The following is a 13,097-nucleotide window of genomic DNA, read 5'->3' on the forward strand; positions in this document are numbered from 1 at the left end:
ATTCCGTGGACGTAGCCAATCTGGGTGAACCACGTACATCTTGTGTTTGCTTTCATATCTCTATCCATTTATATACTTATCCACACTAATGACCGGAGCAATCTAGCGAAGATCACAAAAAGCGACCGTTTTTGCTACCTAGGATCTATCTTGCAAGAGAACGGAGAATTAGATGGAGATCTCAACCATAGAATACGAGCTGGATGGATGAAGTGTAAGAGTGCATCCGGCGTGTTGTGTGACCGTCGTAGGCCACTGAAGCTCAAGGGAAAATTTTATAGGACGGCAATAAGGCCAGCGATGTTGTATGGCACAGAATGTTGGGCGGTGAAGCATCAACACGTACACAAAATGGGTGTAGCGGAGATGAGGATGCTTCGTGGGATGTGTGGGCACACGAGAAAGGATAAGATTGGGAATGAGGATATCCGAGGTAAAGTAGGAGTAGCCGAAATTGTAGGAAAGATGAGAGAAAATCAGCTCCGGTGATTTGGACATGTGCAAAGAAGGCCGACTGACGCTCCGGTTCGAAGATGTGACTACGGGACAGAGGTTCAGGGCCGAAGGGGTAGAGGAAGACCTAGGAAAACTTTGGAAGAGACTCTAAGAAAAGACTTAGAGTACTTGGATCAAACGGAGGACATGACACAAAACCGAGCGCAATGGCGTTCTAGGATTCATATAGCCGACCCCACTTAGTGGGAAAAGGCTTTGTTGTTGTTGTTGTTGTATACTCTCAAAAATAGACTTTAACTTTTAAGTCTCTGATTTTGAGCGATCAAACTATAAATTGAACGATTAACTCTATTTACAAGATGAAAGCTAAAGAAAATTCATGCATCCATATAACCTTACATGGCTATGAACTAACTCTCAGTCTAATAGTATCTTTTCTTAATATTGAAAAATATCCCGAATTAGAATTCTCTCTTTCCCATTGATTAGGAAAATAAAACTTCACATGGCTAGCTAGACTTTATGATTTCTTAAGTAAGGTACTCAATATTAAGATTCTAATAATGAAGACATAAACATATATTTCATAGCTTATGCATCGTTTGATGCATTGTAAAACAATGCTTGCCCATGTATGAGCTCGAACATGCAACTTTTTAGGGTTCTTCAGATGGCATCGGAACCATATAATTGAACATGCACGCAAGTTTTCAAGCATACAATGCCAGAAAAAGCTTTCTAATTAACCAGTTTAGTGAATTTTAAGACTCAAAGTCTCAAACGCAGATCAACATAATTTCCTTCATCTGTGTTGGGAACAACCTGTTCGATCTGGTTAAAGTACGGGCCGTGATGGTTTCTGGGAGCTACAACAGACGGGACCCGAGCAGCACCAGCATGATCACCATTGATATTGCTTGTGGACCCAGTAGAACAAACGAATATAGGTACACTTGCTGCTACCAGTTGATTTTGATCACGATGATCATGATTAGGAGGAGGATGACGAAGATGTTGAATATGTTCTAACATGGCCATCCTTGCAAGTTGTCTTTCCCTTTTGTGTGCGTTTTGATGACCTCCCAATGCTTGAGAGCTTTCAAACTTCCGGCCACAGTAGTGACACTCAAACTTCTTGCTCTCGATGATCACGGCGACTCGGTCACTGTTATCCGTCACTGAAAACCCGAATAGCTTCATTTTCTGATGAAAGAATGTGGTTCATGGAAATTGAAAACTAACGAAACTTATATATATTACTTGCGCCCTTAAAAAACACCCAACCATACGCAGAGCTACCAAAGCACCATTGCATGGGCCTCCCCTAGTATTGCTTTTACTATTATTTGTCAGATATAAACGATTCATTTGGAAAGTGATTTAAATGACTGAAAAGCGAATTTGAGAGATCTTAGTCAAAGGCGATTTAAATCACATTATTGATAACCTATTGCAAGGCTTAGCCTACTTCTATTCCCCTTAGAGTAAGACCTAGTTTGGGAGTGAGGTGCTTAAAAAAAAGCACCCATGAAAAAAAGCTGTGAGGGTTTTAGGTGTTTGGTAAACTGAAAAAAAATGGCTTATTTTGGAAGCTGCTGTGAGAATAAGCTGAAATCAAAGGAAAAAGCTGAAGCTGCTATTTGCAGCTTTGGAAAACTGGCTTTTTTTTCAAAGCACACGGAGCTACAATGCTTCTTTAATGAAAAGACTCACTATTAGACTGCTTTTTTTTCCAAAAACACTTTTACAAAAAAGTTTACCAAACACTCTGCTGATTTATTTCACAACCGCTTATTCTCACAGCACAGCTATTTATTCTCACAGCAGCTTTTTTTTCAAAGCACAGCAATACCAAACCAGCCCTAAGTCCTAAAATTTACCATCAATTCCCCTCCCATTTCCTTCCAACCCTAGGGCCAATTTGGAATTTTGGGTTAAAAGCTACAATTGGGCCAAATACTGGCCAAAAAATAGGATTGGGTTAGTCAAGTAGTCCACTTGTGTGAGTGGAAGAGAGGGAGTTGGACGACTAGCGCCCAAAACCACTCGCACCACATGAAGGACGCGCTCCAGCATTTATCATTGCTGCAAAGGGCAGCCCCACCCACGTGGGTGTGTCCAGCAATTGTCGGCCAAGAAAAGTGAGTCAATGGCTCCTTTGGATGATCAAAGGTTGAAATTCAAACAAGCCGTTGGTTATCCAACGGTTCACATTTAATTTAGTTAATGTTTTTGTTTTATATCCCTAAAACCTACGAGCTCAACCCAGATTTGAGTTTTTCGACCGTGTTTCCAAATGATTATGGTAATGGCCGACCTCGAAGTTCGTTTCAAACGAGTCCTATACTTATTGCATGTGAAGATCTGCATCAAATTTGTGATTTCAATTTAATTGAGTTTAATTTGTACCCATTTTTTAATTTGCAACCATTTTGTAATGCATCCCAATTTTCTTTTTGGTTTTACTTTCCACCTATATAATGTTTTTTTTTGTGCCCATATTTTTAAACTTTTATTTGTACCCACAATTTTTTAATCTTTTATTTGTTCCCATTTTATTTATCATGTACCACTTTGTTATATATATGTATACTGTATCAATTTTTGTTTGTAAAATATACCCATCTTCTTTATGTAAAAATCTATTCACTTTTTTATTTATTTATAATGTACCATAGTAAAATGTACTCTTTTTTTATTTAAACGTACCAATATTTGATCTAAATATATACACATGTATATGTGGAAACGTGATAACGTAATTATAAACTAATAAGATCATGATATGCATGATATTGGTGTGAATTGCAGCAACCATAAGCTCACTAGGGGCGAATGCCCCCATTCACATGTAACGTGTTTTAGCATGCCCCATTAAGAAAAATCTCTAACTCCGTTACTGTGCATGGTACAATATTTGGTCCATCAAATAGCTTGTAGTACAATCCTATCTCGTTTATTGGCCATGCCATCGATACAAGGGTTGAAAGCAATTGCCAAAATTCGACAAAACACTGAAAGGGAAAGGCTATATGTTGTTGCTGCATCCTCCTCCACCTCCTGCAGGTAGGGGCCGGAGGGATCAAGCCATATATTTGTTTTTCCATGCCCAGAAAATTGAGCTTTTCCATTGGTTGTGCGGATAATAGTACGCCGTACTTTTTTGCTTTAAGGTGAATACAGTCCCTTACTTTTTTTGTTTTCCCCCGTATTTATTTATGGGTTTGGATCCTCTCCTGAGCAGAGGGTCCGAATCCTGCTGACCAAGAAACACGGACCGTTGGATCTTTTAGAGAGCTTCCTATTTGTAACCGTTGGATTTTGATCCAACGGTCCGTGTTGCTTGGTCAGCAGGATTCGGACCCTATGCTCAAGAGAGGATCCAAATACTTAATTTATGGACATAAGTCTGCCCTTAGCTTATGTAAGCACGCATCATAAACCGTTGTAGATACGAGGTGTGCAATTGGCTATTTTTCATTCATCGTACTATGATAAATGCAAGTTGCAACTAACTAAATAGGTATAGACTTTTGTTCTTTACCTTTTTTTTTTTTTTTGTAATTGTTTCTTAGATTTCTGGGCTGCAGTTGCATCTCGGTTCAACAGCATAAATGTTATGTGTTTCAGCATTCTCATATGATACTATATTATCATTTTGGTATGTACGTTCTTGTCATATGTGATTATTTCTTGTTCTAAAATGTATGCAAGTAGAAATTAGCTAGGTCTAGCCTTTTGTTCTCTCCACGTAATTTGAGATATTCTTATGTGGTTTTCTCTTGAGTTTTGTTTTGCCGACTAATTGGGGAAGGATATGCATACTTCTCTCAAGATGCCAATGTGAGTCATTAACACAATGTCATGTGTTTTAACTTTCCTATGTGATATTGTATTATTGGTTTGGACACACTAGTGGATTCATAGGGGTGCATGCAAAGATGGATTTACTAAGGGACCAGGGTGGTTCGAGGATCACCCAGAAACTCGGAAAAATGCATGTGAGGACCTGCGAGGACCATCTAATTCTATGTTGTGGTGGAGGAGAAGAGCAGCAATGGCTACAGATTGTAGGTTTTGCCCTGAAAGAGAAAGAAGAAGATTCTTTTTTTTTTACTAAATGAACTTGACCAAAACAACGTTATTTTGGGCCAAGCCATTAAAAAAATTAAATGTACAACCACCATGAAAGAGCATTCAACAGCAACTTTTAATTCAGTTATAAAGTTCAAAGTTCAAACCATTAATAAAAATACATAAAACCCAAACAACTTTTGAGTAAAGTCACCAATCCCCAATTTCACTTCATCCAACCCAATCCCATTTCACCTTACCAAATTCTAATTCCTAATTGGCTATCCCCACTCCTTACCCCGTTGGATGGATATAGTTTTTTAGTGTGCCAATAACACGGTCTAGTACATAAAGTGTAATGATACAATTGATTGTTTCTCAAGTTTCCAACCAATTGTATTGTTACACTTGGTGTAGCAGACTGTGTTCGTGCGTACAAAATAATTTCTCATACCGATGTTATATTGGGACCATCCAATGTTAAATCATGAATCTACCACTTGATGCATGTAAGTCTCTCAACAAATTCTGAGAAAAACTTCAAAAAAACAACATACGTCATATAACACGTTGAATGACATATATTACCTTGTTAAAACATATTATATGTGTCGAATTTTTATGTCGTTCAACATGTCACGTGTCAAAAATATATCCATTGGAACTTCTCACCAATTAGAGCCAAACCAACATGAATAATGCACCATTACAAAGATTTGGCCTGTAACATCCAAATATTTCCATGTGTAAAGAACTCATGGCTCGAAGATAAGGTCCACCAAATTCACCTCGTCTCGTCCACAAATGGTGAGGCAGAGAAGCTAGGCCTGCCTAGGTAGTCAATTGTTTGCTTTTGTTTGTTATGGTATTTTTGGTAAGGTTCAATCATATGAATCCCACTGACATTGCTTTCTGGTCATCATCTTTGATTCCTCTTTCCATATTTAATCGCTAAATTTGGTTATTGGGGGCTTCCTTTCAAGTGGATCAGGATCCTCTCCTGAGCAGATGGAGAGGATCCTCCTAACCAGGTTCATTGGACCGTTCATTTTTTATCCAACGGTTATAATTATTATAACTTTTAGAAGAGCCCTCTATTTGTAGTCGTTGGATAAAAAATGAACGACTTGATGGGCCTGGTCAGGATGATCCTCTTCATCTGCTCAGGAGAGGATCCTTGTCCCTTTCAAGTTTCTAGTTTTGTGGAAAGTAGGGTTGCAGTACTTTCTGCTCACCAACTGGCAAGGTGGTGGACCTTGTGACCAATTAAGCAAGTTAACTGTGCAAACAGAGTAACACAAAACCCTGTTCACTTTAGAAAAGATATGGTGCTAGCTACGGAAGAATAATTGTTTGATATTATTGCGCCTATGTGATAGGACATTTTATACTATGTTTCAAATTATCTTATATTTAGAAAAATTTTGGATGTTAGAATTTTAGTTAAAGATATAATGATATATAGATCTGTTAAAAACTCTGAAGTGGAGAATATCCTTAAACATACTAGAACCTTTGAAATAGTATTATTATAGGATAAATCTAAACATACTAGAATTTTTGAAATAGTTTCATAAGATAGTTATGATATGTGTATGTAAGATTTTTGTATGTTTTGTACAATAGGTTGGGGAGACGAACCATAACATTGAAGAATGCAAAGTTTACATCGAAAATCTAAATGAATTAAATATATAGTTGAAATAGTTTTATTATTAATTGCAGCAAGATATTTTATATAAAAGCTCTACACCCATTAATATGTGCATGTGGTTAAGTTGGGAATAAAAAAAAATTTCATTGTGGGTCATTGGACTGACTCTAAAACCTTGACACAACATTAGAGTGGGCGAACCCTCGATCGATTGAACCTTATTTGTACCATACTTGACCAATCCCGAAACTACTGAGCACCGATCAACGTTATACCATCAAGGACCCAGAAGAGTTTCCCTCCAACCAGGAGGCCAATCACAGAGCGACACGTGTCGACATCAGAAGCCAATCATAGCGCAACACATGTGAACATCAGAAATCAATCACAACACGACACATGTCAATGTCAAAACAAAGCTAGAAACTCTCTTCTATAAAAGGAGATCATTCTTTCACAATATTTCCTAATGTCATTTGTACTAAATCATTCACTAGTACTCACTAAATGAGAGCTTGAACCTATGTACTTGTGTAAACCCTTCACAATTAATGAGAACTCATCTACTCCGTGGACGTAGCCAATCTGGGTGAATCACGTACATCTTATGTTTGCTTCCTTGTCTCTATCCATTTACATACTTATCCACACTAGTGACAGGAGCAATCTAGCGAAGGTCACAAACTTAACATTTTCTATTGTACCAAAATCCTCATTGATTTTGTGCATCAACAAACCTAAATTGGAATCACGAATTAAAAGCCCTAGCGTCACTAGTTTGGACCGCAAATTGAAAAACCTGAATCAAATTCACGAAACCAAATCAAATCAAATAGGGTTACTAATATGGAAAGGGCTACATATGTGGTACACTAAAGATTGTAAAATCCCACGTTAGAAACCTAATTGAAATGAATACAACTTATAATGAATGGCTTCACTATTAATTACATCCAGACCATTAGTATAGAACTCCATACCCGGTAGTTGGTGCTGGTTGTTAATCAATGACAATATCGATAGCCGCTTGGACAAATATGTTTTGTACTAAAAGTTTGATCGGTTTGGTTGAACCAAACCATGAATTAGAAGTTATGAACTAAATCTTGGACTTGTTTGGCTTGCTCAATTATATTTTTCCATTGAAATTCAAAGCTTGAAAGAAAACAGTTAGACCAAACCGAACCAACGATCTAGTTTAGGGCTAGTTGGGATTGTTGTGTTTTTAAAAAAAAAAATTGCTTCTGTTGTGTTTTAAGAATAAATAGGTGTAAATTAAATTAGTTGAGCATTTGATAAACTATATTTTTAAAAGTATTGTGAGTATAAAAACTAGTATAAATAAATTCTAAAATAAGTGATATAATTGTATACATTGGCAAAACTAGAAATGGTAGTGGGGGTGATGGTAACGATAGTGGTGGTTGCGGTAGTGGTTACCTTTGTGGTGGTGGTGGTTGAGGCATTGTTGGTGGCAACGTTGGTGGTAGTGATGTCGGTAGTGGTGTAAGGTTAGTGGTTGCAGTTATAGACGAGGAATGTGACGGTGGGGGTGAGGGTGACAATTGTGATGGTAGAAGCAATGGTAGGGGTATTAGTGGGTGCCAATAGTGGGGTGTGGTGGTTGGGGTGCATAAGTGCCAATGGTGGTAGAAGGTGGCGACAGTGATGGTGGTTATGGTCATAGTAGTAGTGTTTGTGGTTGTGGCAAGGAAGGCGGTGACAATTTTGGCGACGGTGGTGGTGGAGGTTGTTGTGGTTATAGTGGTCACAGTCGTGGTTGTGGTGGTGACGATTGTGTGGCAGTGATGGTGCCAACGATAGTGTGTAAGGTTAGTAGTTGTAGTGGTAGGTACTAGCGGTTACTTTGCTCTCAAATGGAAAAAAAATGTGTATAGAAGGATAAATAATGTCATTTTTTTAAAACTAATGAGGGTATTTGACATACCCCGACTTGGAATGTCCACTAGGACTCCAAATCGAGCTGTGCTAGCAGACACCTGAAAGGTGACGAAGCCATAAAGTATGGTGAAGTGGAAAATGTGAATAAATTTAAACATAATAATGTCTAAAGACGAGAGTGCGCTGTGAGCGGGAATGAACTCATTTCACACATGACGTCAGAGCATAAGTCAAGTACAATAATGTGGGTAAAGATCATACCCTCAGAGGTAGCCACCTATACTGAGATTCGACAAGAATACTCGTCGATACGAACTTTCAGCAATTAAAACCTCGAGGGACACAAAACAGAAAACGTGAGTGGGCAAAAACAAAACTTTTCAAAACCATTTCTCTTTCCAAAAGTAATAACCCTTCGTTGTAAAACCCGTATAATTTCCCAAAAAATAGGATATGTACATATAACAAATCCATACTCAAATTACCAAAATCCACATATATATACCATGTCAAATGTCTCAGCATAATGAAATAAGTAAAATAGGTGAAATAAATCAATCAAAGTAACATGTCAGCCAGATCCACCTATTGTGGCCCGTACAGCTGAACCTATAGCTCATCAAGTATGCCTGTACACGAGTCAGAACCACCTGATGTAGTTTGTACGACAGGGCTAGGTGTAAATAAGTACGCTCAAGTGCTACAATCACGTGAAGACTGTGCGAATAAATGCGGGTCACCTAAGAGTCGGAACCACCTATAGTGGTCTGTACGACATGACTGTTCACCAAACTTGGATCCAAGGTGAGCATCCAGTGCGAGAGGTGAACATCACGTGAAGGACTGTGCCTTGGCCACGGATGGGAGCACTAACACTGGGGTGCAGGTTTATGAGCTCTAAATGCATCTATGTATAACCATCATAATGCAACTCACAATCATCAATACCTATACTCACCTAGAACTTACTTGTGCGTCTGCGGCGTCAACAATATCATACATAACTACTAGAAGCATATTCTAAGATATAAATCATTTAAATCAACTTTTCTGGGAAAAACATTGGGTCGTAACCCCCCGAGTCTAGCCTGGCCCCGCTCATCCTCGGGAAACGTCTCACATATATGTGAAATAACTGATTAAACATTAATTCGATAGTACATACATAAAACCTAGGATCAACTTCTCATACGTCGCTCAATTAGGATGTTTGAATATACTATCGTGGTCTACTCAACACCACGAGCATCCCCTAAATTAAAACTAAGTGGACTTAATTCACTTTAAACATAAGGCCTAAACCAATTAAATGGCTTAGGCAAGCCATACATATTCCAAAATATTATTATTATTATTATTTTATTTTATTATGTATTTTTATTTTTTTAAACCGAATTGGGTTTTTGGTTTGGGTTGTCAACACAGCCCAATAAATTAGGTTTTGGTTCTGGACTCATTTTTAACAAGGCTAATAAAATGGGGTAGGACCACTTTGACCCAAAACAAATTGTGGCCCGCCGGAACTGTTAGAGAAGAACACCAGAATTTGGTGTTCTTGTCGGACAATTTCTCCAATTCAGGGTCAAAACTCAACCAAAAACCTTCATTCAAAACCCAAAATGAAGATCAAGGAGTAAGGATTCGAGCCTTACCAAGATGGAGTGACGTTGCCGTCGAGATCGTCTATAAAAGCCCTAAAACTCACGATCACTTGCCGGAAAAATTGTAGAAATGTTTTTCCCCAAAGGTTCTGCATCCACACTACTCCAAAATGTGTCAAAATATCCTTATCTAGTCTAAACATAATTTTATAGTGGTCTAAGGTGCTTACCTTAATCAAAAGGTTAGAGATCTCGTCGAAGTCACCATACCGTGACTACACAATATTGGGGGTGAAAAAGGATGAGAGTAGGACGTGAAGGAGCAAAGGGAAAGGTCCTGATGGTTGTAGTGTGTGTGCGAGTATGTGTGTGTGTTGTGTCGGGGATGAGAGCACCAAGAGAGGGAGAGGTGCGGGAGAGTGTGAGGGAGAAAAAGGAGAAGTTTTTGGAGTGAGGGAAAGGGCACAGGTAGGATGGGTAAATAATAAGGCCCTTGATTGGGCCATAGGATTTAAGCCCTAAAAATGGGTCCAAAGAAGAAATAACCCAACCCAAAATAGAATTTCGCCCATTCTCATTCTTAATTCATGCCCTTGTGCTCATGACGTTGAGCACCATTTAATTTCACGAGTGAGAAAATAATTTAAAATTATATATATCCATCCATGTCACTAAACCATGAGGGCATTATCGACATTTTACATACTCAAGGATAAAATATATAATAATTCGAGACGGGTTGTTACAACCTACCCCTCTTAAGAAAATTTCGTCCCCGAAATTTAAAATCATTCACTAGACAAAAGTAGTGACAAGACAATGGAAAAATGAATACATGAAGGAGATATCAAGTTAAAGCGGTTGCATAAAAGAGAATGTCATTTTGTCACGATTGGATTGCACTTATTCCTCTTTCATGCCTCCAAACTCATACTTTCCTTCTTCTTCAGTATAATACTTCAATATAAAATTCTTTATGAATACCTCAAGTAAAAAAAATAGATATGTAAAAACATAATGTCAAATTACGTATATATAAATTATAACATAAAAATAAAGTAATTATACTGAAATAAAAAACCGAACATAGAAAAATTTCACCTATGCTTTCGCAAAAGGACCTAGATACCCACTTGCGTAACGAACCCAACAATAGGTTATTGATATCACAGTCTGTAGCTCGCAATACCAATAACTCACTATCGTCTCGACAAACAAGTAAGGAATTCCAGAGGGTGCAATATTACCATCTTGCCCCCTTATTGGAAAATACATATACATCGCCTAAACAAAGCCTCGATCATGCTCACGCACTACCTTCTCAGGACACATGGTCAATATCATAAAATTTTTCATGTCACAATCTTGATCATTCAAATACCTATTCGCAATACTCTTCTGTAAATCACCTACTGCGCATAAATATTTATACCATTTCTCAAACAATGCCATGCTCATAACCAGGAATGTAACTGCAGTTACACATAACTCTAACCAGGGTAAGTGCCTACCAGTTACGTACTGTGCATAAAATCTCTATTTATCGGTTCCAATGGCATCATATCTAAGCCAAAATTGTATCCGTAATTACAAGCAACTAAAATAAAGATAATGGTATGTTGCAACCAAGTTAATGGTGGAACGAACAAAATGCAACTCGTCCACTAAGGTTTGAGTAACTTGTTTCAATCTAATCGTTAGTCTTAGGGGTGGAAATATGATACTAAACAACATCTAATACTCATAACCTTCATAAAGACTTCCAAAGGCTTGGAAGTGAAACATGTAGCACGATGAAATATAAAAACGCCAAGATGATAATCTTGTTGGGTTTCTGTTTGCCTGAACTTGTATAATAGTCTAGAAGCAACTTTCTCATAATACCATCATCCTCCGAAAGCAAACAGAGAAGAAACTGTGGTTGTCTAGGAAGTTTGGATTTTATTTCTTCAAACATCATTTCTACTCTAACCAAAGGCGAGGCGCACCTAGACTGAGAATTCTCTTCAAACATCTCAAGTGGAGCCTAAATTTTAATTTCTTTCCTATCTCCACATTTGATCATATCACGAACAAGAACTTTTAGATTACATCACGTGGAGAAGTTAACAATATCCCACTTCTATCTTAGTTGTCTTCACAAGTGTCTTTTTGTTGAAATTTCAACGCCCATTTTAAGGAAAGAAATTATTGCCAATACTTTAAGCTTTGAGGTTGGAAGAATACGACTTTCCACTTAAGTAAAGCTACCACCAATTGAAACACCATATACGCATATCATTGGTTCAGCATCATGATTAGTAATTTTCACATTCTCTACACGTATAAAATACCTCGTACTAAGAGCGTATAATGATACTTCCCAACTCCATTCATTCAACAAAAGTGATTATAACCATTCGAACTATTTCTTAATGGGTTAAAGGTAACGTCATATCGATACTTCAATTTTCCAACTGAAATAAAATAGGATAAGCTGAAAGTGTTCAAGGGTAGATATGCCTTTTTTATACAATTGGACTGATACATGATGATGCACTCATAAATGTTGATTTAGTCCTTTTTTTTGCCGCTATCAGAATTTAGCTCATTCTAAGAGTAAATGTACTTAAGAAATTCTAAGGTTGATAAGAATTTTGGACACGTTCTCCACAGAGAAATGTTATTTGATTTTCAAGCAAAGATGGTAAATGATGACTCCAAGTTATAGATAATATGGCTCATTCCTAAATAGTTCTACATATTGGAAATATAGGTGATAATCCGTCATGCTGCCTCTGCACAGCTAAAACATCCAAAGAACCCGTCATCGTGGATTTCCCAAAATGATCAATGTCATTGAAAGATGTAACACAAAAGTAGATTGAGACAACAATTTGGTTGTCAGAATTTTATTCATACTAACATCACAACTAAACTAACTTTTCTCGATTGCGAGTGAGTACAAACATTATAGTCTAAAATCTCTAACCGATTGTCGATAAAATCGACCAGACTAAAGATATCTCGAAATTCACAGTATTTTGTGAGAATTCCTATTTTCTTCCGCTACAATTTTTTTTGGGAAAAAGAAAAGAATCTCATCCCCTGAGATCACCTCTCCCAAGAAGAGTATCCATTTAATCAAAGTTTACAGTCGAGGAATTTGATATAAAGCTAACTAACAAAGCTCAGGAAATTTGGTCTCACTGTCAAGGTAGATAAGAAGGTCGTCGATGAGACTATTATAAATTTGTCAAACCATGGAGGCAAACTCGGGTTACAGAGGTTGGTCAGCTAGACCATCAGCACAAAATAGGGGATAACGGCTCTTACCCGTTACTCAGTCAAGTTGTTAAAGTCTAGGTACAAGCCTAGGGTTCAATCTTTCGCCTTCACAAATAGGTTCGAAGTTCCTTGAATAAAATGGT

At 37.6% G+C, this 13,097-nt stretch overlaps 3 protein-coding genes across 5 annotated transcripts in view; all 3 read right to left on the minus strand.

Moving 5' to 3' along the window:
* The window catches only part of LOC126595816 (uncharacterized), a 99,602-nt gene that overhangs the window by 77,714 nt on the left and 8,791 nt on the right, over positions 1 to 13,097 (minus strand). The gene's annotated exons all lie outside the window — the stretch shown is intronic.
* The window catches only part of LOC126595820 (uncharacterized), a 75,609-nt gene that overhangs the window by 41,864 nt on the left and 20,648 nt on the right, over positions 1 to 13,097 (minus strand). The window lies entirely within an intron of this gene.
* Positions 1,057 to 1,656, minus strand: LOC126595822 (zinc finger protein 8-like). Its single transcript, XM_050262126.1, has one exon. It carries the CDS (start codon positions 1,654 to 1,656, stop codon positions 1,225 to 1,227), a length of 432 nt encoding a protein of 143 aa, XP_050118083.1. The 3' UTR covers positions 1,057 to 1,224.

Source organism: Malus sylvestris, chromosome 13 (genome assembly GCF_916048215.2).
Source record: "Malus sylvestris chromosome 13, drMalSylv7.2, whole genome shotgun sequence".
Classification (NCBI taxonomy): Eukaryota; Viridiplantae; Streptophyta; class Magnoliopsida; order Rosales; family Rosaceae; genus Malus; species Malus sylvestris.

Excerpts from the sequence above, each read along its gene's own strand:
- LOC126595822 (XM_050262126.1), bottom strand. The coding sequence starts at position 1,656 with ATGAAGCTATTCGGGTTTTCAGTGACGGATAACAGTGACCGAGTCGCC.